This window comes from Alligator mississippiensis, chromosome 5 (assembly GCF_030867095.1).
Source record: "Alligator mississippiensis isolate rAllMis1 chromosome 5, rAllMis1, whole genome shotgun sequence".
Taxonomy (NCBI): Eukaryota; Metazoa; Chordata; order Crocodylia; family Alligatoridae; genus Alligator; species Alligator mississippiensis.
Window position 1 is genome coordinate 206,824,336 of NC_081828.1, and position 24,086 is coordinate 206,848,421.

The following is a 24,086-nucleotide window of genomic DNA, read 5'->3' on the forward strand; positions in this document are numbered from 1 at the left end:
TGTAATTCAGTTTGTGCTTATTAAGTTGGTACACAGCATCAAGAGGGATGCTGCTGTAGGCACTTAGGATTAGGATTCAAAATGACCATAATAAATTGGACAAATGTTTTGAAATAAATAGGATGAAATGCAGTAAGGAAAAGTGCAAAGTATTTGGGAAAGAACAATCAAATGCACAGCATATGGCATGATGGCTAGGTCACAGTACTGCAGCAAAGATCTAGGGCGGATATAGAAAATCACAATCTGAGTATGAGTCAACATTGTACTTCTTTTTCAAAAACAGCTAATAGCAAAACTGGAATGTATGAACAGTAGTGTTTTATACAAGTCAGAAGTAATTCTTCCACTTTTCAGCACCGGTGGGTCCTCGGTACTGTGTCCAGTTTTGGGCATCATGCCTTAAGGAAGATGTGGACAAACAGGAGAGAGTTCAGAGAGGAACAGCTAACTATTAGAAACCTAGAAAATATGGCATTTTAAGGAAAGGTGGGAAGAAATGGAATTTAGTGTAGAAATGAGAGAACTGAGGGGGAAATTTGATAAGTCTTCAAATACAAAAAAAGCTGTTAAAAAGATTATATTGATCAATTTTTCTCTGTGTCCACAGGGAACAGGACAAATAGTAATAGGTTTAAATTTCAACAAGAGACTTTTAGATTCCATATTAGGATGAATTTACTAATTCTGAGGGTGGTTAAGAGCTAGAACAGATTACCTAGAGAGGCTGTGAAATCCGTCACTGGCAGGTTGAACAGCCGCTGCCTAGGGAAGTTTACACTGAGATGATTCTGCCTTAGGGAAGAGGTTGGACCAGATCAGTGATTCTCAACCAGGATGCCACAGTATCCTAGTATCCTAGATCCACAGTATCTGTGAGATCCTTTTAAGGCTGCCACATGGTACAGCACAGTATTAGCGCTGTTAGGTGTCCAACACCTACACATGATTCACAAGATAAACTCAGCAATTATGAATAGGAGTCCATAGTGGTAGAAACACATCTGACCTGCCATGGTCTTTGAGTTCTTTGCAATATAAGAATTGTTCTATTACTTTTCTGTAGCCAAAAAAAACCCCTGACAAACAAAAATTAAAGATTAGAGGTGGTATTTTTTGAGGAGTGCGTTGAGTCGAAAAAGACTGAGAAACCACTGGACTAGATGACCTCTTGAGGTCCCTTTCAGTCCTATTCTTTTGTGGCTCTAAGAACAAAAGTTTGTGGGAAAGAATATATGAATAGGGGACAATGAGTGGAATAATATTTTGGTCTGTTCCTTGACTGTCAAGCTGACTGCTAGAGTTTTTCCTAGTTACGGACTTTTGAGGCAACCTCATGTGCATTATCTTAACAGTTCAGAATTCATAATAGTAGTCTCCAAACTGTGAACAGCAGCTCCAAGGTATAACTACAGGAGTCTGGCTGAAGTTTTGATAATGGTTCTTCTACCCTATGGTATACTGCGTTTTGTTACCTAACAATGTAGAATGTGTATTGACTTTCCCAAGTCACTTACTGTAATTAGGTTGGGTTTTTTATTATTTTTTGAAGTATTGCGCTTGCATGTAGTGGCTTCACTTGTCGGTCTCAATAAACTGTTGAATGGATGATTTGTCATACTACAATGTTTTGCAGAAAAGTCTTTTATTTGTTTGTTACAAAAACAATTATTGCCACTTTAGAATGACTTATTCAATAATTACTTTGTTCTTTTTCAAGGGCTTTTGTGTACTTTTAGCAAAGACTTCAGCACAGATCTATTGTAGTATTTGAAAAAAATAATTAAGTGGCATAGATTACAGGAATAATTCTGTCTTAGTCTTAAATAAAAAGAAGAGAAAAAGTGCTTAGGAAATCATCTGGACCAGATTCCTTATGTTTCATCGCCCAAAGAAGGAAAACAGTGGTACTTACTGTTATATCAGTAAATCGAGGGGGAGCAGGGGAGACCTTTACCCCTGAATGTTGTAGAGCAGAACCACTCAGTACGTGGGTAAGGATTTATCTAAGAGCATTCTAAAAGCATAGATCTGTGTACAGTAATTTTGATGCAGTGATTCAAAAAGTGTTCAGCACCTTTTTATGACACACTTCTGTTCTCCCCATCTATTCCAGGTCAGAATTCATCTACTTTACTGCTCTCTGTGTTAGCACTACTGAAGGAGAATGACTAGGGGAGCTTGATTCTTTTCTGGCTTTATACAGTATTAACAGAATTGTCACTTCTCAACTTTTAAAACTTTTAAGTGGAATAAATTTGTTATGGAAACTGAAAAATGAAGAATTACCCCAAATGATAGGGCTAGGATCCAAAGTGACCTCCAGGGACTGGAGAAATGATCCACAATCAATGAGTGAGGTTCATCGATTGAACAAGTGTAAAGTCTTGCACTTGGGATGGAACAATTGTATTAAAAAAATACAAAGTGGGGAATTAGTACCTCTAGGTTGCAGTACTAAAGAGAAGGACCTGGGGGTTATGCTAGACCATAAGCTGAATCTGAGTCGACAGTGTGCAGTTGTTCCAAAAAGAAGCCAACAGCATCCTGGGTTGTATAAACAGGAGTGTCACTTGTGAATCACTTCCCTTGATTTTCTTATGTCTTGTGTTGTGTCAGATTTGACTGTATTGTTTTGCTAAAATGTGAAACAGCAGATTTGTATAAGATGGCTTGGATAGGAATGATCCTGCTTCAGGCAGGAGGTTGAGTAAATGACCTATGGAGACCCCTTCCAACTGTGATTCTCCATGAATCTGATTCTTCTGTTCCGTTCAGAGCTAATGAGACCTCACCTGGAGTCCAGTTTTGGGCCCCACACTTCAAGAAGGATGTGAACAATTAGGAAAGAGTCCAGTGCAGAGCACCAAAAATGATCAGGGGCCTGGGAGATGAGACTTATGGAGAAAGGCTAAAAGAACTAGGGTTATTTAGTCTGGAAGAGACAACACAGGGGGAGTTTGATAGCGGTCTTCAAATACTCGAAGGACGATTATAGAGAGGATGGAGATTGGCTCTTCTCTTTGGCTGTAGAGGACAGGACTGGGAGCAATAGCTGTAAGCTGCAGCAGGGGAAATTGAGGCTATAAGTTGGAGGAGCTTTCTGACTATGAGGATGGTCAGGGATTGGAATAAGCTACCTTGAAAAGTTGTGGACTCTTCATCCTTGGAAACTTTCAGAAGCAGGTTAGACAAACACTTGGCTGGGATAGTTTAGTCAGGGATGATCCTGTCTTGAGCAGGGGGCTGGACCAGATGACCTTGTGAGGTCCCTTCCAGTCCTACTTTTCACACAGATCTTTTAAAGAACAGTTCTGCTCTAATAATAATGAATCTGCAGTGTACATATAGCTCATCATAATGACAAATTTCAAATGTATAGAGTGGGCAAGAGATAATGGGCACATGGCACGCAAGGGAGTGATGTGTCATGTATCCTTTCTAGCTACCTCTGACAACCCTAACCCAAATGACCAAGTGCAGCTGGGTTGATGGAGGGATGGCTTTCAACACAAGTATGGAGCAAGAATCAAGCTATACATTAGGATCCATAGCAAGACAATTTTGTCAGTCTTCCACTATGCCCCTGGGCCCAGAGATATTAAAGAGAATGTTAATATATTTAGGCATGAATGTTTTCCTTAGGTTGGACAGAACAGCTGCCAGACACACCAGTTGATGAGTCCACCGCAGTCTCTGAAAATACTGAGAAAACAAAAAAGCGTTACAGGAAAAAGAAAAATAAACTTGAAGAAACCTTCCCTGCATACTTGCAGGTACAGTTGTTGTCTTACATTATCCGCTACATAAAATTGAGGTTTGCACTTGTTGAATAAGTTTTTACTACATTTAAGGCATAAACACTTGTTTTCTATTATCTGTTTTTTTTATTCAACTGAAGTAAAGTATGTGTATGAGTATATATAATATGTTGTATATCTAATGTCAATAATACTATCTTTCAGCTTACAGCCCCCTATTTGCTACTGAGACATAATGTATAAATAAGGCTCTGTGTTCCTTTTTCCTGAGAAAATGAAATACTGCACCCTTAATTTGCATATTTGTATATATTGAATTCTGTCAAAAGACTTAGGCTGAACCTGTCATTTCTTTTTGATATTATTAATATTTCTTTACAGAAAGATTTGAGAATACTGTCTGATGTGGGGAAAAAAGTGCATTTAATAGGGATAGAGAAAGATCCCTCACTAAGACTTTTTCTTATTAATAAGAATGGCTTTTGTTTTACCATGAGCTCATTCTCATAAAACATAGATTAAGTTTTTTGTGTTGTTTCTTAGTTCATTAATGCAAGGAATAGCTGATATTTTTTTTTTAAAGTACAATTTTACCAATCATAAAATGCCACGGCTTTCTAGGGCAAAATTAAAGAGGAATACAATGAATAGATGATTGAACAAATAAAATATCTTGGCTGACAGAAGTTGGCTTGAAGAGTCTGTAGTCAATTGCAAAATCGGTGTATGGCTAACATACATTTCAGGACTCAGGTTTGGGTGAACGGTGTCGGTTATTACAGAACAAGGAGCAATGGTCTCAAATTGCAGCAAAGGGAAGTTTAGGTTAAATTTTAGCAAGAATTTTCTTACTAGGAGCAGTAAAACACTGGGACAGTTACCCAGAGAGGTTGTGGAATCTCCATCCTTGGAGGTTTTTAAAACCCAGCTAGACAAAGCCTTGGCTGGGATGATCTAGTTGGGCATGGTCCTGCTTTAAGCAGGAGGTTAGACTAGATGATCTCCTGAGGTCCCTTCCAACCCTAACTTTCTGTGCTTCTATGATTTAATATATATGTCTGTTAATGAAACTATACGTTTTCATTGAACTCACAGTTTTTGTGGTGCTGATGCTCTCCAGTGTGATTATATCTGCTGCTACTTAACCTTTTAAAAAGAGAAGGATGGTTCCTCTAGTCTGGCACTCTGAAAACTTCCATTCAATTCCCTGTTCATCCATAGGTTTTTTGTATGGTCTTTGAGTTTTTCAGGGATAATTCCACAGGAGGGTCACTTTGAGAATATAGAGTCTAAAGGTTGTGAATTGCTCTAATGTTATGGTAATGGATTGTACAGGTATTTAAACCCTGTTTATGCAGGGGAGAAATTTTTCTCTTTATAAACTAAGGTGTAAATTTAAATCACTAAAATTATATCAGTACAACTACCCCACCACTTCCTGTCCACTGTACATACGCCCAACCTCACTCCCTAGAGTGGACACTTTTATTCCACAATATGTACATGGCAGAGGGAGCAGATAACTGTACTATTATATAAGCTTGTAAGTTTTCACGTGTAGACAGTAGAGGTGCACCATGCATCAGTCCCATATCAGATCAGCACTGATATAGGGAAAATTGACAGTATCAGAAATTGGCTTTTTTTGCCTGATGTGGCCAATAAATGCCCTGTGCATATGCACAGCCGGAGCATGCACATGGGCAGGAGCGCAGCTCAGTGGCTTGGAGAGCAGCATTGACTGGTAAGTCTGTTGTAGGGGAAGGGTGAGGGGGAACGGAAGGGGTGTGGGGGGGCAGATTGAGGCCCCCATGGTGAGGGAGGGAGTGGGACGCTACTCAGCCAGGGCAGGGTGGGCGCAGGATGGAGCTGCAAGCAGCACGTCTGGGGTGTTGGGGAGGAGGGGTGCTGCCACCGCTGCACGCACCCTGGGAGGCATGGGGGGCTGTGCCGCTGGATCTGTGCACAGGGTGGGTCTGGCTGTTGCTGTGGGCTGGGGGTTGCACCAGGCTCTTCCCAGCGGGGGTGTTAGGCTGTGGCAGCACTGGGCTCTTCCCAGTGGGGGCGCTGGGCCAGGCTGCGCTCAGGATGCGCAGCGGCAGTGCTGGAAGGAGGGTTACAGGGGGCTGTGGCAAATTTTGGGATGCCTGCATCCCCCAATCCCCCCTCCCAGCTCCGCTGCCGCCTGCCCCAAGCACAGCCTGGCCCAGCCCCCACCGGGAAGACCTTGGCCCCGGCCCAGCCCACAACAGCAGCCCACCTTCACCCCACGCAGATGCAGGGGTACACAACCCCCATACCCTTCTGGGGTGGGTGCAGAGGCAGGAGCACCCCCCGCATGTCCCCCAGACAAGCCGCTCGTGGCTCCATGCCACGTCCACCCCATCTGAGCAGCACCTTCCCCAGCCCCACTCTCTCCCTCATTCTGCTCTACCACCATCCCCCCCACCGCTTCCCCCACAGCAGACTTACCAGTCCAACACTGGTCTCCAAGCTGCCCAACTGCACATTGGAATCAGATCGGTATCAGCCAATATGGTGCCTTGAAAATCAATCATCAGTATTGCCCAAAAAAATCTCTATCTTTGCAACCCTAGTAGACAGCATCTTAGGTGTAGGAATTTTTGTAAATTGGTTTACTTAATATTTTCTTTGTCTTTATTCTAGGAAGCTTTCTTTGGAAAAGATCTCCTAGACACCAGTAGACAAAGCAAGCTGAGCCTAGACAATTTATCTGAAGAATCACTTCCACTTCCATGTAAAACTAATCTGGCCACTAATTTCCTGGATCCATCTTCTGACCCACTACTTAGCTCAGCCTCCAATCCAGCTCAAGCAAAACTGGGAGCTCAAGGTATACGAAACTAAAGTTAGTGATAACTCAGTCATTCTTGACATGTTTTTACTGAGATACTTTCCTAGCTTTTTTTTGTCTTTTTGTTTTTGAAGCGTACACTTTTTGACTTTCTTTAACTTAATCTCACAGGACTAATTAACATTTTATATTAAGTGATAATCCACAATTTGGTCTTTGTTCTAGAGTCACTAATACATAGATGCAGAGCCACGGCTCCCTGAGAAGAGCATCAGTGACCCAACAACACTCACTTTCATGTGCCTTACTGTTATTCTCATCAGTCCTCAATTATAATGTCAGGATTTACGAAAGTGGTGTAGGAAAGCAAATCTTGTATTATAAGTAGGCTAAAATAAAGTAATTGGGAAGGCTGTATTAAAAACCTGTTGAATATTCAACTTTAAGAGGTTTATTGTCTAACTTCTAACTTTGGCTTTTTAGCTGGACATTCAGATTTTTTTGCTTTATCTTGTGCCCCCCAGAGATTAAAACCCCTTTCAAGCTACAGTTTGTAGCAAGAATGAACCTTTCACTTTCTTGCTGCAAAAAAATACGTTTTGTGTGTTGCTATAACAAACAACTCCTATAGACAGCAAGTTTCATTCAAGGAAGCAATATAAAAAACTTCTGCCCAACAATCCTGCTGTTATGAACATCTTTTTCTCAGTGTCTAAAAGCATTTTGTTTTGTTCCTGTTTCACAAACTATATGTCTGCTCAGCAACTTCTATCTAGGCTGCTCCTTATTGCTTTGGAACCTGCTCTTCCCTCTCCCCCAGTTAGTTTGAAACAGCCCATATTCAGTAATTATTTTTTGGCATGTTGCAGAAGACATCTCTTTGAATAGAGTTTCTGGAGAACACTGAGGGTATGCTTTCAAGATAATGAAGGTAGTAACTAGGGATGTGTACACACATACTAAGTTGACTTAAATACAGCAACTTAACTAAGTTGACTTAAGTAAGTCAATGTAATTTAAACCAGGTCAGAGCGTACACATGTACAGCTCCTTGACTTGTTGGAAGCCACCTCGTAAGCTAAATCAAGTTAACTAATGCGACTCAAGATAATACATCTCAGTCGACTCTGCTCCATGTACGTGCATACGTTCTGACAGTTAAGTCGACTTAAAAAAGCCAAGTTGGCTTAACTGTCAAAACATTAGTATGTGTGTACACCTCCTAGCTGGCCAAGTTTCTGTGGAATATACTCTAATGCTTTTGGGATATAATTAAGTTATGTATTATTGTATCACTAGTAACTTTAGGTGTCTAGAGCCTCGGATAGCCATCTTTATTATTTTAAATCTTACTCTTGACGTTAGCTAGAATAAAAACAAATACCAGAATAGTGAGGATAACGTTGTAGAAGCAGAACTGTGTTCTGTTAGGGACCCAGAAGAACAGGCTAGTCATTTTTCCCTTTTGCGTTGCGTGATTTTTCTTCTCCAATCCAAAACAGCCAAGTAAGCCAATGCAGTCAGATCATTCAATTGACACCATATGCGACCAGCCCTTGGCTCGGATCTGAAGCAGCTGACTAAAGCAACGTGGCTGTTTCCAGCATATGCTGAATTGAAAGGGTAAAAAGAATTTTAAAAATCCTCCAACATAGATGGGAATAAAACTTTGAAAAAGTGATACTATAAACACAACAGGAGTCGAGCTGGTCCGTATGAAAACAGTCCACAAGGTTGATATTTACTCTCATACCACACATACCTTTTCCCCAAAAATCAGAGTGTGGGTCTTAAGTGGGGAAGCTGATTTTGTTCACTGGAATAGAAGCCAGTGTCCTGTAATTGCTGCCACTCCTCCCAGGCCAGCAAGCAGGAGGGATGCAGTCCAGTTTGAACCCTTTCACATCTGCTACCACTTTAACAATAGCTTTGAGCATCTGTGAATTACTTTAACACTGTAGCTTTTGCCTGAAGCAGCCACTGAGCTAGCTGAGAGTGACTGAATTGCTGCATGCAGCTAGCTCTCAGGCACAACTCCTGTAAAAAAAAAAAAAAAAAAAAAAAAAAAAAATTAAATTATTTTCTACATTCTGCCTTCCAAGAACAAGACATGTATTTTATTTGAGGGTGTGTGAGAAAATATGGTAATCTCTGCCTAGAGTTCTCTATCTTTACCATGAGCCATTTCCAGCTATTTAACTCAGGTTCAGATTTTATTATTACTACTATTATTACTATTGTAAAAAGGTGGTTACAGTATTCAGGATTGTGCCCAGGCAGCTCTATTGAACTATGGCATAGGAAAAATATTTCAGAAGACAGGAAGGCTATTAACTCTGGCTGGATGTTGGTAAATTAGGAGAATTTTTTTTCTGTTCCGTCAACTCTGTCTTTGGCCAGATATGCGTCATCAGGTGGGATTTCTTAAAAGCTAAAGCATGACTGGAGCTGATCCTAGTTACTCAGTCAATAAGCTGAGCTCATCGACACTACTTTAGGTACCAGGATCCTTCCATTTGCATAATTACTGCTGTGAAGCTAAAATGCCAAAAGGTAAACTTGCATAACAAAAGCAGAACTAGTTTGTTGTTGTTGCTGCTGCTTTTACAGCATTGTGCTTAGTGCCAGAAAGTCTTTTGTAGCACCAGGTATGCCGAGTAAATAAAAGGTTTCCATAACTGATGTGGTTCTGCGCCGCTTAAAGTACTCTCCCCTCCCCCCATTATGATGAGCCCCTGTTCTTTATGCACACTAGTAACTGTTCTCCATTGATATAATTGCCTCTGTAGTAGGCATAGAGTAGTGCAGAGTAAGTGGGAAACATAAAACCTTATCTTTCGAGGTTGCTTCTGTTTTGCACTGACTCCACAACAGGCAAAGTAGTGGAGACTGGGGCCATTGTCTTGTCTGGTCTGACATTTACCCTGGTACAGTTGTTATCAGAGTAGTGGGTTCAAATTAGGGAATAAGTCATTTTCAGATGAGAATAAAGTCTAGCAAACTGAAGTAGTCAGCTGCTGTAAATCCAATCCCTGTGTTTTCTCTGTATATCTTTACAATTCTCTTTGGTTTTTCTTTCCCTAATTCATCCAAACTCTTCCTTGCAACAGGTCCATGCATTATCTTTTCTAAAATTAGGTGTTTTCAGAGCATGTTAATAGCTGGGCAGATTACCAAAGAAATCTTCAAGGTTCATGGTTGTACTGATTTTAGTTTCTGTTGCCTTCTATAGGTACTTCTGAGGACCCCTTAGCTGATCTTTCAGAGGTTTTGAACACGGATGATGATATCCTTGGAATACTTTCTGATGACTTAGTAAAGTCTGGAGATCATTCAGGTATGTGCTTTTAAGACTTCTTTAGTGGCTGTTTTCTTTGTTCTCTTGATTACAGACACTCTCCATATGTTATGTTGACAAGGTACGCTTTGTGTGGCTTTGATATACATGTAATTGTTATATCTTAAGTATACTTCAATTTCAGAAGTTCTTTTATCTCCTGCTTTTACAAAACAGCTTTTCAGTGTTTTACTTTACTTAGCCCTTTGCTTTACTGCTTATGAGGGAATAAAAATAGCTGCTGTTGTCTATCGTACTTGCATAGCTTTTTCAGCATGCAGCTGTGTATGCTCTTGGTTTGTTTTCCTTTTTCTTTTTTGATTTTTTTTTTCGTGTTATAATCATCCATTTTATCTGGTTTGGGTCCTGTAGGTCTTGATTTATGCACTTTCCAGGTTGAGAACTCACCCTCCCCATTTGGTAAGAAACTAAACAATGGATGATCCATCGTTAGAAGTAGTCCTCTTTCTTAGTGATTTCAGCCAAAAAAACAACCCTGTTTTGTGCATGCATAGATGTTAGTGCTCCTTTATTGTGTCACTAATTCATTGCTTTGTTTTCACTTGCTTTCTGTTCTGCTTGCATCTAGCACTACTTGTAGAATTTGCACTGTGTAACCAATAGTGTTTTAGATATAGTTATCTAAGTTTTTTAATAGCGGCTGTTTTTGTGTGTTTCACAATACAAAACTATTTTTTTTGTTTCTTCCATATTTCCAATATTACACAGAGTAATAGTATATAGCTCTTATTGTGGAGAGATACTTGACCTTAATTCAAACAGGTTTTTATCAAGCCAGGTTATGAAGCATGAATGAAAAGGTCAACATCAGTCTTTTTCTTGTAAATGGCTCATGATTTGTCACCTTACATACAGTTTCTAGAGCATAGTTTTACGATAACTAGGAAAGACATGCTACATTATTTTTTAAGGTGGCTCATATTTGGTGCTGAAATCTTTTAAATACAAGTGTCTATTCTGTTTTTCCAAAAGTCTTTTGCTTCAGACACACTTATTTAACTTTTAAATGGATCCAGCATTTCATATCGTAAATAATATCGTAATTTCTCAACGCCGACAAATTATATTTTCTAATTTAATACAGAATATTTTTAGTCCTTTATTAAAAGTAGAAACTCCTGCCATTATAATACAAGCCAGATACAAACTGTATTTTAGTAAATGTTTAGTGTAACAAAAGGAATCGTGGAACTTTCAGGGGATAATTAAGGTAATATGTAGCTGCTAGAGGAAATGCCTGTTTTTTAAAATGAACACAATAAAATGTTCTCAAAAGATTAGATGAGATGTAACTAAATTTAGGGATCCCATTATATGAAAATTTGCTTCAAAGTCATCTAATATAGGCATTTAATTAAATTACATTCCTTTCTCAAACTGTGAAGAAAGCTAAATCAGTTGTTTCTGGTTTTTCTTGATGTCTTCCTTTACCTTGCAAACCAACTTCTAGATTTTACCAGATCTGATTTAATATCCAGTCAAAGTGTAACCGAAGAAGTATAAAATGTTTGGGTTTTTTTATTATTCACAGTCCTGTCAGTAGATTTCATTGTTTTTTAACTGACATCATATTCTACCTCTTCAGCTGGACTAGATATTGGTCCCATCTCGGATGATCCTTCCTCTCTGCCTCAGCCAAGTGCTAATCAGAGTTCACGACCCCTGAGCGAAGAACAACTAGATGGAATCCTCAGTCCAGAACTAGACAAAATGGTCACCGACGGTAAAAAGCTTGTCTTACATTTTGAATACTTTTTAGAATAATTTAAGTAAACATCTATTTTCTAACGTGGCTTTTGATAAATTTCCTAGATCAGCCTTTGGACTTACCATTGTCAAATTAATTATATTGCGCTATATCTAGAATACCAAAATTATTGCTAATTCTGTATTGTTTTTACTTTGCCCAGGTGCAATTCTTGGTAAACTGTACAAAATTCCAGGTATGTGTTCTTGAAGTTTGCAATCCCTTATAGAGTGTAGTTTATATGACAATATCAGCCAAGTTATACATAGTGTTTTTGCAGAGCTGGGAGGAAAAGATGTGGAAGACTTATTTACTGCTGTACTGAGTCCTGCAACCACGCAGCCAACTCCTTTGCCACAGCCTCCACCCCCACCACAGTTAATGCCTTTGCACAATCAAGGTACATTCTTCTGTTTCATTTAAAAGCAGTGTGGCAGCCTGTACAAAACCAGTTTTGTATCTTTTACAATATAAAAGGAAGCCATGTTAGCGAAAATGCTTCTGGGGTCTTTTCAAGCTATCTGGAAGTAGGTGTCTGATATATGGAGAGATTGATTTTGGTATTAGAGAGAAAAAATATTTATCATATTTTCTTTTTTGTAAAATACTGGGCAATTATTATATACTACTTTAAGTATTGGTAATAAGGCTAGTCTCCTGTTCTGATATTCTGTTCTATTACACCCTCAGCAGTTCTAAGTAGTCCAGCTTTCAAATCAAGGAGTTTGACTAATCAGCCCCTTAATTATATTATTTTTGTCTGTAAAACAGTGTGTGTGTGATTTATTCCGCCTAATTTCTATTAGGAGTTCAGTTTAAGTTGAGTAGCATTGTTCAAACAAGAAGAGGGGATTAAGAACAGGCCCACAGCATTTCAGTTATTTTTGTCTTTTCTGTTCTATTTCCCCACTTGTACTTGCACATAAATTGATACAAAATGCTTATACCTGAACACTGGAAATCAGGGACAAATGGGGTTTTTTGAGTGTAGTTGCAAAAGCAAGCCAAACACGTGTTTTCTAGCATTTGTCTGTTGTGGGTGCCTGTATACCTCAAACAGTTGAGTTTAGAGAATTTTTTTCCGTGTCGGTACCCTAAACAGTACACGTTTCTTACTTCTCCTCATGCTCCATACCAAGGATGTGAAAGGCTTCTTCCTCCTCTTAAGTTCCTTTCAACCCCTTGCGGCAGAGCTTCCACAGTTTTTCCAGATTGTATGCTTGGCCTACAGCCATTTTTCAGATCCTGTGCTACTCTTTTTTTTTGTTTTGTTTGCATTTTTCAGACTACTTCTAGTTTACTTTGTATTCTTTCTCCTTTTGACTTCCAGTTTCCATCAGTTTTTCAGTGAAACATAAGACACTTCTGGTGTGTGCCATTTTGCTTCTTTAGCTGAGTAAGGCTTCATTTTTCCTCATCGCTTTGGCCACCATGTGTCAGCTTCTCTGGACTGTCAACATCTCCTACAGTGCCTCAATTCAAGCTTTGTCCTTTCTTTGAAGAGGCTATGTGCCTTTATTGTTTTAGGCAGTCTCCTGTTTCTGGGGAGTGTACCATTTGCAAATCTGTTATTCTCTGCACCTAAAAGGACCATGAGGGCAGAGTCCAAATCCGTGAAGTCAGCCTCTGACTGTACCTTCTGCAAATATGGGCCATAGCTTGCAAGCCAGATAGTGTCATGGGCCACCAGTCCTCTCTGGTCACTCTAGCAACAGTGGGCAGAGGCCACAGCAAGGAAGTGCAGCCCTCCACTTAGACTGTAGCAGCTGGTTGAAGTGGCCAGGGGCAATTGCATACCATTAGCAAAATACAGACTAGATCAAATGTTTGGGGAATTGGCACGTCATTAGTAAAATGCGGCCTGGATCCAGTCCCTTTGTAGGCTGGATCTCCAGTGGGTCTACACCCTATGCTCTAACTGTGATAAATTTAGAGCATAGGGTGTAGACCCACTGGAGTAGAAGTTCCCTACCACTAGCCCCACACGCCTCAACTCCAACCCCACTGTTGAGTAGGGAATTGTCTTGATTTCCAACCTATTGAGTCTGTCAGTTGAGCTCTTCTCATCTGATAGTTCCTTTATTTCTAAGGAGGCTTATGGTTCCAGGTATGCCCACCCCATCTTGGCCATCCTCCTTCAAGGAAGCAGCATTGGCCCTTCATATCACAACTTCATGCTTCCTAGTTCCCTGTCTAGGGGCTGCAAAGACCCTTTCTCCATTCCCCAAGCAACAGGCAGAGTATTTTATGGGACAGTCAAGAAGTTCAATCCACTCCCTAAATCCACTTCCATTTCCCCCTTCAAAATCCTTTGGGATGGGATGGCCCACTTCCAGCATGCTTGCGCACAGCACAATAGACCACTAGTCTTAGAAGTATTGCCACCTTTGGTTGGAAATGTGCCTTCTCCTAATCCCTTCCCCACCTCCCTTTTCAAGGACTCTTCTCATGAAATTTTGCTTTGACCAGAAGTGTCCTCCTTTCTATCTTTGGGGGTCTATGAAGAAGTTACTTTATGATAGAGAAGAAAAGGGCTTCACCCTGATTACTTTCTGGTTCCAAAGAGAAAAGAAGGATAGTGCCCCATCATACTTTCAACTCGCCACCATCTCCTTACAGGATGTATCTACATGCCATTTGTGTATGAATAAACTCTGGAGCTTATTGCTCTGGAGTTTATTCTTCCCGGGCACCACATCTGCACATGTGCCCAAGAGTGCAGCACATTGAGCTGGGTTGGAGCAGCCCTGGCTGGCAGGGAGCCTGGGGGGGGGGGGGGGGGTCATCCTTCCAGCCTGGGGCTGCTCTGACCCAGCTCATTGTGCTACAGTGGGGCTGGTTGGGGCACGAGGGTGCTTCAGTACAGGGCTCACCAGCAGGCAGCTCCCTCACTGAAGCGCGTGTTCCAGCCAGCTGGAGCTGCGTCTACATGTGTGCTGCTGTGGAGTTTTTTAAATACAAGTATTTATACATACTATCCTGTTGGGGAATAAATTAATTTACTGCAGCCTAATAGGGGCACATGTGCAGACGCATGATGTTTACTGTGGAGCTGATTAATCAGCTGCACAGTAAAAGTTGTGTAGGTGCGCCCACAATTCTCATTTGATTCATGGTAGAAAGGGCTATGACTAATACAAGGTCCTCCTGTTTGTACTCTCAACATCCCTAATGGTCTTCACTAACATCCTTATGGAAATCCAGGCACTGCTCCCCATTCTGTATTTCACCTGGACAAGATTTCCCTCCAGACTTGCCTCAAATTTCTATCTAAGGTTATCACAGAATTTCACTGTAGCCAACAAATACACCCACCAGTCTTTTTCCTGGATCCTCCCTTCCAAGTGTGTACAGGATTCATGTGAGGAAAGCCTTGTCTTTTCCAAAAATCTCTCTGTTCATTCCCAGACCCAAGAGATCAAAAGACTTATTGATTTCTGCTCAGAGACTATCTTACTGGATCTTGGATGGTGTCAGGTTGTGCCACAAGGTCAATGACCCATTTTACCAGAACCCAAAACATGTACAAGTTCGATGCCTAGTAGTACTGTGATACTAGTGAGGCACATCTGGTGAAGCAGTCCTCCAGTTGTTCTTTGCTTAGTAATCTGGGACCTGATTCCAGGTACAATGAGGGTTGTCTTGGTGTCATGCACAATGAATGAGCATGCAGACAAGTGATTGAAGGAGAATGAGAAGTTACTTACCAGCAATGAGAATTGTTCAGACATGTTTACGTGCTACATCTTGCTTTCTTCCTAGCCTACTTCCTTTCTTCCATGGAGTTCCTGGCACTCTGGGATTCCATGGCTAAGACATAATGGAGAAACAGAAAGTACATACTGCTATCTATGTCCTTGGCGTGGATACAAGGGGATGCAGAATGTATGCACTGGGAAGGCACTACTAGGGCAAAATATTTTCCAAGCTTAAGTGTTCATCTGAGCCCATAGTGGAAGTTACACCGACAGTGCATCTCACGGAGCTCCAGTTTACCAGTTAGTAGCTTCTCATCCTCAAACCAGGATTCCAAAACCAAGTTACATATAAAACTTGTTTAGGATAACTACTTTGGATAGTTTGTTGGATTTTTTTGTGGGCAACTTCTGACATACGTATTCTAGACTTAAAGGGTTTCACTCTGGATGCCTCATCAAATGGTATTTTTGTGCCAAGTAGTTTATTTAATATGCACAAGTTTAATTAGAAGCATTCGTTCTCAGCAGCAGTCATCTTTGGTAGAGTTGACACCAGTTAAGGTGCTATAAGATGGCAAAAAATCTTGAAAATTAGATAATTTAAAGCAAACAGTGATAAGGTTTGGAGTAAGTGTTAATAAAGACGGCATTGCCTGTTTCTCCGAGTGTGTGGAGATAACTTCTTCAAGGTATCAGTGTTAAATTAATCTGGGAGCTGTTCCAATTGCAATTTTTCTGGTTTAGAATTCAGTTCAGTTATGGATTAATGATTCACTTACTTCTGTGTGATGAAAGCTTCAGTTTCTAATGAGGAAACCCACCTCAGATTTTAATTCATTTTGCTATTAGAAATGTAATTACCAACAGGCTTAACCCCTGTCTTTCTCAGGCAGACATCTGATTTTGCAGCAGAAATCAAGGGTCTGATTCTCATGTCCATTTTCCTGACCTGAGCTTGTGATAGCATAAGGCAAGCTATTGATCAACTGTAGCAAAAAATGTTCTCCCAAGCCCTGATCAGGAAACTTTCACCCAGTCCATCCAGACAATACAGAATCATAGAAATTAGGGTTGGAAGGGACCTCAGTGGGTCATCTAATCTAAACACCTGCTCAAGGCAGGACCATCCCCAACTAAATCATCCCAGCCAAGGTTTGGTCTAGCCGGGTCTTAAAAACTTCCAAGAATGGAGAGTCCACCTCTTCTCTGGGTAACTTGTTCCAGTGTTTTACTATGCTCCTAGTAAGGAAAATTTTCATAATATCTAACCTAAACTTCCCATGCTGCAACTTGAGCCCGTTGCTCTTTGTTCTGTCATCTGCCACTACTGAGAACAGTCCAGCTCCATCCTCTTTTGCCCAGCCAGTCAGCCCTCAGCCTGTACTGGTGCATGGGATTGGTCTGTCCTAAGTGCAGGACTTTGCATTTGTCTGTGTTGAACCTCATGAGATTTCTTTTGGCCCAGTCCTCCAATTTGTCTAGGTCACTCTGAATATCCTTTCCTACACTGGGAAAATAAACCATAGAACACAAGACAATGACCAAAAATACAAGAGAACCATATCGTGTTCCTCAATAAATGTATTTAATTCCAGAGTTACTTTTACATTTTCAAGGTGGAGGGCAGAGAAGGGCGGGGTAGCACCTTAGAGACTAACTGGTTTAGAGAAGCATAAGCTTTCATTGGCAACAGCCTCTTTATGAGCTGCTCATGCCTCTCTGAACCAGTTAGCCTCTAAGGTGCTACCTGACTCTGCTTTCTGCCTGGCTTCAATCAAACACAGCTAAGTACCCCTCTCTGTGCTTTTAAAGAAACACTTCTCTATGCAATTACAATCCCAGTTGCGGTGACTGAGGTTCAAAGGTCAGTGTTACACCAAGGTAGGAACATCTGAAAAGGCTGGTGCTAAAAAAAAAAAAAAAAAATTCTATGCTAATATTTTAATAATACAAATAAAATGTTCCACCTTAATAGCAGTATAAAATTATTCAACTGGGCACTTAATTACAATATTGAGACACATTTGACTAGATTTACCTATTCACTGGTAAAAAATTGTAAAACTAGAGAAAAAGACATTCCACCATCACACCTGCACACTCTGAAAAGGAAATTCTAAAATTAGGTGGTTAATAATACTTGTGAGAGGCTGGTATGCAGCGCCTCCGTGCTTGTTACCTGGCACCATACATATGTTTTCCTTTTTCATTTCCCTGAGTGCAGCATTGGGTCAGGATATAATCTGTCAGATCAGAAAATAATGATAGCTGATGCTGTTGCGAGCAACCACTGAATAGATATTTACTGTGTCTCATTTAAGAGAAATAATTGTGACTTTACCAAATATCACAATATTTGGTAGTCTGGAATACTGTACACCTGCCCCTGGGCTATGTTTTCTTCACCAAATGCTTACCAGACAATTCAGTCATTACACTGGAGTGAATCCGCTGTAGAGGATAAGATGATTGTTATCTGTTATAGTTGTACCCAGAAACCCTAATAAAGATTGGTTTGCCATTGTGCTTCTCATCCCTTATTTATTTAAGCAGCCACCAGCTCTCTTTGCTATAAAAGCAGGGGATCCCAGGTGCCTTGGCACTGGGACCCAGACTCTCAAAGTAAAATGAAAAATTGTGCAAATAAGCACTTGATCTTGGGTGCTGTTGGGCAAAAACACCTGGGCAGTGGTGATGGCAGCAGCGTGCTTAGAACCAGGAAGCTCGACCCCTCCATCCTTAGCAAGGAGGGTGCAGGCTCCTCCCCCTTTGTCCCAGGTGTGGGGCATACTCCCAACTATAACATGAAAATTGTGAGAATAAGCCAATGCTCTGAGGACTGTTGGGATCCTTGTAGCAAGTATGAGGTTGTTTTCATTACCATTTTTCTAATTATTCGGTTATTATTCAGACACATGAATGAATGCTCTAAGTAGCTCTCCTGTCTCCTACAACCCCCCAAAAAGGAATACCTAGAGGCAAGCTGTAATTAAATGACATAACATAGTGTGAATGAGAGGATTAATTGTCTGGGAAATCCTCAAAAAATCCCCCATCTTGCAGAAATCTAGTGTACACAATGTTGAGAAACAATGGAAGGAAATCCCTTAAATTTGTGGATTACTAGAACAAAGCCTGTTTGTAAATCATCTCCAGGAAGCTAAGATCAGTATTATAAAGTAGGCAAGGAAATTAGGTTATCATCAAGCAAAGGTCTCTTCTCCACCGAAGTTTGTCTCGTGCACTTTACTCTCCCGGCTCTTGCTGTTTACATTGGTAACATTCTTCTATTTCTCTCTAGGGGAGAGCGTGTTTTCGAGAGTACCACTTATGAATGGCCTGATTGGGCCAAACCCCCATCTTCCTCATACTCCTCTGGCTCCTGCAGCTGGACTAGGCACTTTCTCTCCTATAGCACAGCCGCCATACGCTGATGCCAGGTGAGTCACGTGAAGAATCTGAAATAATTCAGTATGAATATGACCAGGCTGAGAGAGAGAGACAGACTGGCCAGTGAGCATTTGAAATGTTTAATTCTTGACAGTGGCCTAAATATCCCTTAAAATATTTATGGTGTTGCTTTCCAAAATACATAATTGATTGTCAGTATAGCAGAGTGATGAATTTGAAAATGGATTTTGTATATTGAGAAGAGTCTGTGAAACAAAACAAGTCTCTTCTCATTTGTCAGGGATAAAACATCGTTTAATCCAATGGTAAATGACCCTAACAGTCCATGGACACCATCGGCCCAGCCTATGGAAGGAGAAGGGGATACAATGTCCAATGCTCAAAGAAGTACTCTCAAGTGGGAAAAAGAAGAAGCACTAGGTGAAATGGCAACAGTAGCACCAGTTCTGTACACAAATATCAACTTCCCCAATTTAAAGGAGGAATTCCCAGGTAAGTCAGTGATTTATTTGCAAAGGGGCACACATTTTATAATATCTCTATTGCATGCCATTTTACTCCAAAAACTTAACTGCTTCCCTGTTTAAAAATTGTCCTATGAAGTGAAACTTGTCAAAACTTTGCAAATTAACACAGCATCTCGGTTTTGGTTGCAGACTGGGCTACAAGAGTAAAGCAGATTGCTAAACTGTGGAGAAAAGCAAGTTCACAGGAACGAGCTCCCTATGTGGTAAGGATGACTACAAACCGCATTTGCAGACAGAGAGAATGAAACACTTCATGTATAGGGTTCTAGCTTATTCAGTGTTAGGCTCTAACATTACTGGTTCTCAAAGATTTTAGATTAACTTCTAAAATCTTCTTTTTGCCCGTCGGTCTTAGTATAAGGTATTATATTAATGCATCTAGAGGGCATAGAAGGGGTCAGGTGCCCCACTGTCCCAACCATTTCTTCATCACCCGTGATTTGTTCCCCAGGTCTTCTCCCTTCATTTCTTTCATCTCTCTTGTACTGTTCCCATTGCAGAAGAGAATTTGCTCTTTTTTTCTTTCCAGGGATCTCATGCTGTTGCATCGTCCATCTTCTGATCTTTCATGTGCCCGCTTATCTCCTGCCTTAACCTCTTGTTCTGCTCGGCCTCTTTCCCCTTGTGATACAAGCAAGCGTTTGTCTCTCTTACCTTAAGGGAAAAAAACCCTCCTGATCCTACTTGCCTCTCAGATTACCACCCTATCTCCCTTCTTCCTTTCTTCTCGAAGTGCAGTAAACATGCTTGTTGTTCAGTACCTGATTCGAGTTCTTCACCACCAGTTCTGCTGCAGACCCCCTGCCCCCCACCCCCCAATCCAGCTTCTCTCCAGGACACTTACTGGAACTACTCTTGTGAAAATCTCAAAAAGGGCTTTTCTTATTGACCTGAGAACTGCCTTTGGCATAATCAGCCATGTTCCTTTACTTGAAATCTTGTTCTCCCATAGCTCCCATTTTCTTCATTGTATCTCACGGGTGAGCAAAATACAGCCTGTGGGCTGAATCGAGCCTTCCAACAGATTCAGTTCAGCCTGTGGGTGGACGGCCACCAACTCACTGAATCTGGCCTACAGTTGGCTGGCAGCTCCAGCAATCTCATGGTGCTGAGCAAACAGTTAGGACTGCTTCTGCCCAACAGCATCAGCCCTTGACGCAGCAACATCAGCTGTGGACCCAGGCGGGGCTTCTGCTGCAGCGGTCAGGCAGCAGCGTCAGCTGTGGATGCTGCCAGCAGCTTCAGAAGACCTGACACAGAACCTGCCAGTGGTATCCACAGCTGACGCTGATGCCTTCCTGGCACAGTGCAAGCTCCACCCAGAGCCCCTACCCAGAACCTGCCGGCAGCATCAGCTCTGACCCCAGGTTGGAGCTTCTGCTGCGCCAGGTGGGCGGCAGCACCACTGGCAGGTTCTGCATTAGGGCTCCAGAGCCTGCCAGCTGTGCCCACCACAGCTGCCACCACCACCTGTTGGGCATGGCAGAAGCTCCTACCTCAGTCCACAGCCGAGTGTCAGGACTCCTGGTGAACTACAGCTCCAGCCAGGAGAGAAAGAGTAAAAGAGAGTGAGAGAGGAGGAGAGCAAGAGAGAGGAAGAGAGAGAGATAGATGTGGCCCTCAGCAGGTCCCCAAAACTCATTGTGTGGCTCTCCACCTGAAATAATTGTGCACCGCTGTTGCACCTTCATCTTCCCTCTAGATTTATGAGGTTCCCACTGGTCTTTCTCTTCTCTCCCTCTGTCTTCTCACTGCGTTCTCTCTGCTGATGACTCAAAAATGCACTTCTCTATAACCAACCCAACTCTTTCTGTCTACACTAAAATCTCAGTCTCTCTTTGACTTGAAGACTAGTCATAATCTCAAGATTAATTTAGCTAACACAGAGTTCCAAGTCTCCCTACAACCAAGCCCTCTCTGCTTTCTCCTGTTTCAGTTACTGTGGCTAATGTTGCCATTCTGCCTGTCACCTGTGCACCTAGTTCAGTTTGGACTTCTAGGTCTCTACATCCAGACATTTAAGTCTTGCTGTTTCTTTCTGTCTAACATCTCTAATGCACAACTCTGCCTATCCATTTAAGCAGCAAAAACTTTTTGATTGCTGCAACTTCATCTCCCCTACTTTTGACAAATATAGTCTTGCTATACTAACAGATCTCCCAAATGCTGCTGCAAGGATCTTTTCCTAACCCATGGCTTTGATCACCCTTTATATGCATCCTTCTACTGGTTTTTCCTCCTGTTTTGCTTAATACTAAAGCTACTCAGCTTTCAAAACTTTTCACAGTCTGCTTCCACCCTCCCATTGATCTATCATTATGCATTAAGAAGTTAGCTACTACTTCTGATCAGCTTCCATCACTCATGTGTTGGGTTCAGACAGGAACCTTGTGCTTTCTTGTGCTGCCTGTTATTCTTGGGAAGGGCTCTCTTGAACCACAAAGCAACTTTGTGATCCTCCTCCAGATTCTACCTCAAAACTCCTTAGAATTGATGTCTACAAAAAACCCTGAAACATTAGATAGCTGGTGAGCTAAGACCTGATCTTTGTGTTTTCATGGCTCAGTGCAGCGCTAGCTGAACATGGTTAACACAGTGCTCCACCCAGGCTAATGCATCCTGCTTTTCAGTTGGCCTAGTTCATCTAAACTGAGCATTGCATTAATGTGACAGTACTGCTTTGTAACAGAGTTAGCTCAGGTTAGACCCATCACATGCCATGTAGGCACATTCCTTGCTCTCCCTCATCTGCTTGTCTATATCCGTCAGTCAACTTCTCTTGCATTTGGATTGTGAGCCCTCTTGGGTACAGACCATCTTTTAGTTCTGTGTTTGTACAGAACATGATGCCTAGGTTCATTGTCCATAACTCAGGTTTCTAGGCATTATAACAGTACAAATAAATAACAATAATAATAGTGTGATGTTAATATGTATAGTAAGAAGGAATCCCTACCCAAAAGAGCTGGCAATACAGATACTGACTGATTATTTCAACTATATCAGTGCACTGTACTCTATAAACATGAAAAAAGCTGCAGTCTCTGCCACTAACAGACCTATTTCTAAGAGGGCAGGTAAAACTGCCAAGTGAATGAAGTTCAGAAGTGGGTTTTCCTACTTATACAGTGACTTCTTTATACTTTATCACTTTTTTGATGTGCACAATCCCATCACTTCAGAAGAGGAAAATGTCACAAACTTGAGGATTTTGTAAAAAAAAAAAAAAAATACAGGCGTTAGTTCAGCTGCAATTGCACAGGCGCTGCTCCCATCCCTGTAACTCCAGTTCTGAATCTTTAAAAACTTCATTTCTGCTAGACAGCATCCATTTGAAAACTGCAAACATTTAATGTGCAAGTATGGCCATGACAAGTTGATGCTCAGAAGGAGCCAGATCCCAGAATGTCATCCAGGAGCAATTCCCTGAAGCTGCCGTTAAATGTTTAAAAACTCTGTTATTGCTTGAAAAAGCTTACGCTGAAGATGAGTTATTGTGCAACTCAGTTTTTCCTCATCTCTAACCCTCTATCCTGTGCTTGAATTGCTACCCTGACTCTGAGTGGGATGCATGAAGGGTTTTTTTTTTTAGTGAATATCCATATTATCCTGCCATAACTGAAGTTCTCCAAATTAGTGGCCTTTATTGACCCAACTCATGCATCAGTCATCTGGTCTTCAGACCACACACACAAAAGATTTGAAGGGCAAACTGATGCATGACTTCTTTGGCACAACATAGGGCTCCCAAGCTATATTTAAAACGTCTGCTACTAATAAGCCTCATCTGCTTTGGCATGCACATCCCATATTGCAGCTCTAGGCACTGGCAACTAGTGGTTCCAGTGACAAGTGAGTAACCTAGTTTTTCCATGCTTGTATGTGATTAAATCAGACCATATAAATAATATGGTTGTAATTTCTGTAGGAATAATAGATGTGGTACTTGTACTGATTAAAAGAAAACTAGGAAAATTACATCTATTTTTATCTTTTTCCCAGCAAAAAGCCAGAGATAATAGAGCTGCTCTGCGCATCAATAAAGTGCAGATGTCAAATGACTCCATGAAAAGGCAACAGCAACAGGATAGCATTGATCCTAGCTCTCGTATCGACTCTGACCTCTTTAAAGATCCATTAAAGCAGAGGGAATCGGAACATGAGCAGGAATGGAAATTCAGACAGGTGTGTTACATTTGGTGTCTGCTGTTTTTGTGGTGGGGTTTTTTTATGTAGCATGGGTAGGAACCGTCCTTAATGGATTAAAGTCAATTTTAATCTAACCAAAGAGGGGACTATAAATTCATACACTCTGCAACGAACAACAGTTTTGGTCATAAGCAAAAAAGCTGTTTGAGTGCGCATGCAACTTGTTTTTATCTCTCTGGGTGATTTCAAACACACATTTAATTATCAGTGACTGCTGTTCTTTAGCTCTGTGGAGCCAGCTGAAAGCAGTGATATTTGCCTTTTTCCACCACACGTCACACAACAAGTCTTGACCCTGGGGACTCTATCGCTTTAAATTAGACCCACATTTCAACCTCTCTCAGAGCCCATTTACATCTTGTCAATGAGGCTGCAGCACCTCTTCAGTAGAGAAGATTGGTAAGCAGCTCTGTTCCTCAGGGAATCTGGGAAATACTCTTCTCCAGTCAGTCAGAGGGAGCATGTCAGTGTAATTTAGTTTCATAAATGACCAGGCCCTCTGCTCCCATTGGATTTAAGATTTTAAATTGTCCTTAATTGGTCTCAAATGCCTCTAAAAA

The 24,086-nt window shown here is 41.2% G+C and overlaps 1 protein-coding gene across 8 annotated transcripts in view; it reads left to right on the forward strand.

Annotated features, from left to right (window-relative positions):
• KMT2C (lysine methyltransferase 2C) overlaps positions 1-24,086 on the forward strand; it is a 308,664-nt gene that overhangs the window by 232,312 nt on the left and 52,266 nt on the right. For 7 of the 8 annotated variants that reach the window (XM_059729207.1, XM_059729206.1, XM_059729205.1 and 4 more), the window contains 11 exons: positions 3,646-3,776; positions 6,429-6,615; positions 9,809-9,913; positions 10,286-10,333; positions 11,520-11,657; positions 11,845-11,877; positions 11,962-12,081; positions 18,681-18,819; positions 19,071-19,282; positions 19,447-19,520; positions 23,320-23,502. In XM_059729207.1, the coding sequence (XP_059585190.1) occupies positions 3,646-3,776; positions 6,429-6,615; positions 9,809-9,913; positions 10,286-10,333; positions 11,520-11,657; positions 11,845-11,877; positions 11,962-12,081; positions 18,681-18,819; positions 19,071-19,282; positions 19,447-19,520; positions 23,320-23,502 (1,370 nt within the window). The remainder of the gene's footprint in view (positions 1-3,645; positions 3,777-6,428; positions 6,616-9,808; positions 9,914-10,285; positions 10,334-11,519; positions 11,658-11,844; positions 11,878-11,961; positions 12,082-18,680; positions 18,820-19,070; positions 19,283-19,446; positions 19,521-23,319; positions 23,503-24,086) is intronic. The other variant, XM_059729209.1, reaches the window with a different exon arrangement.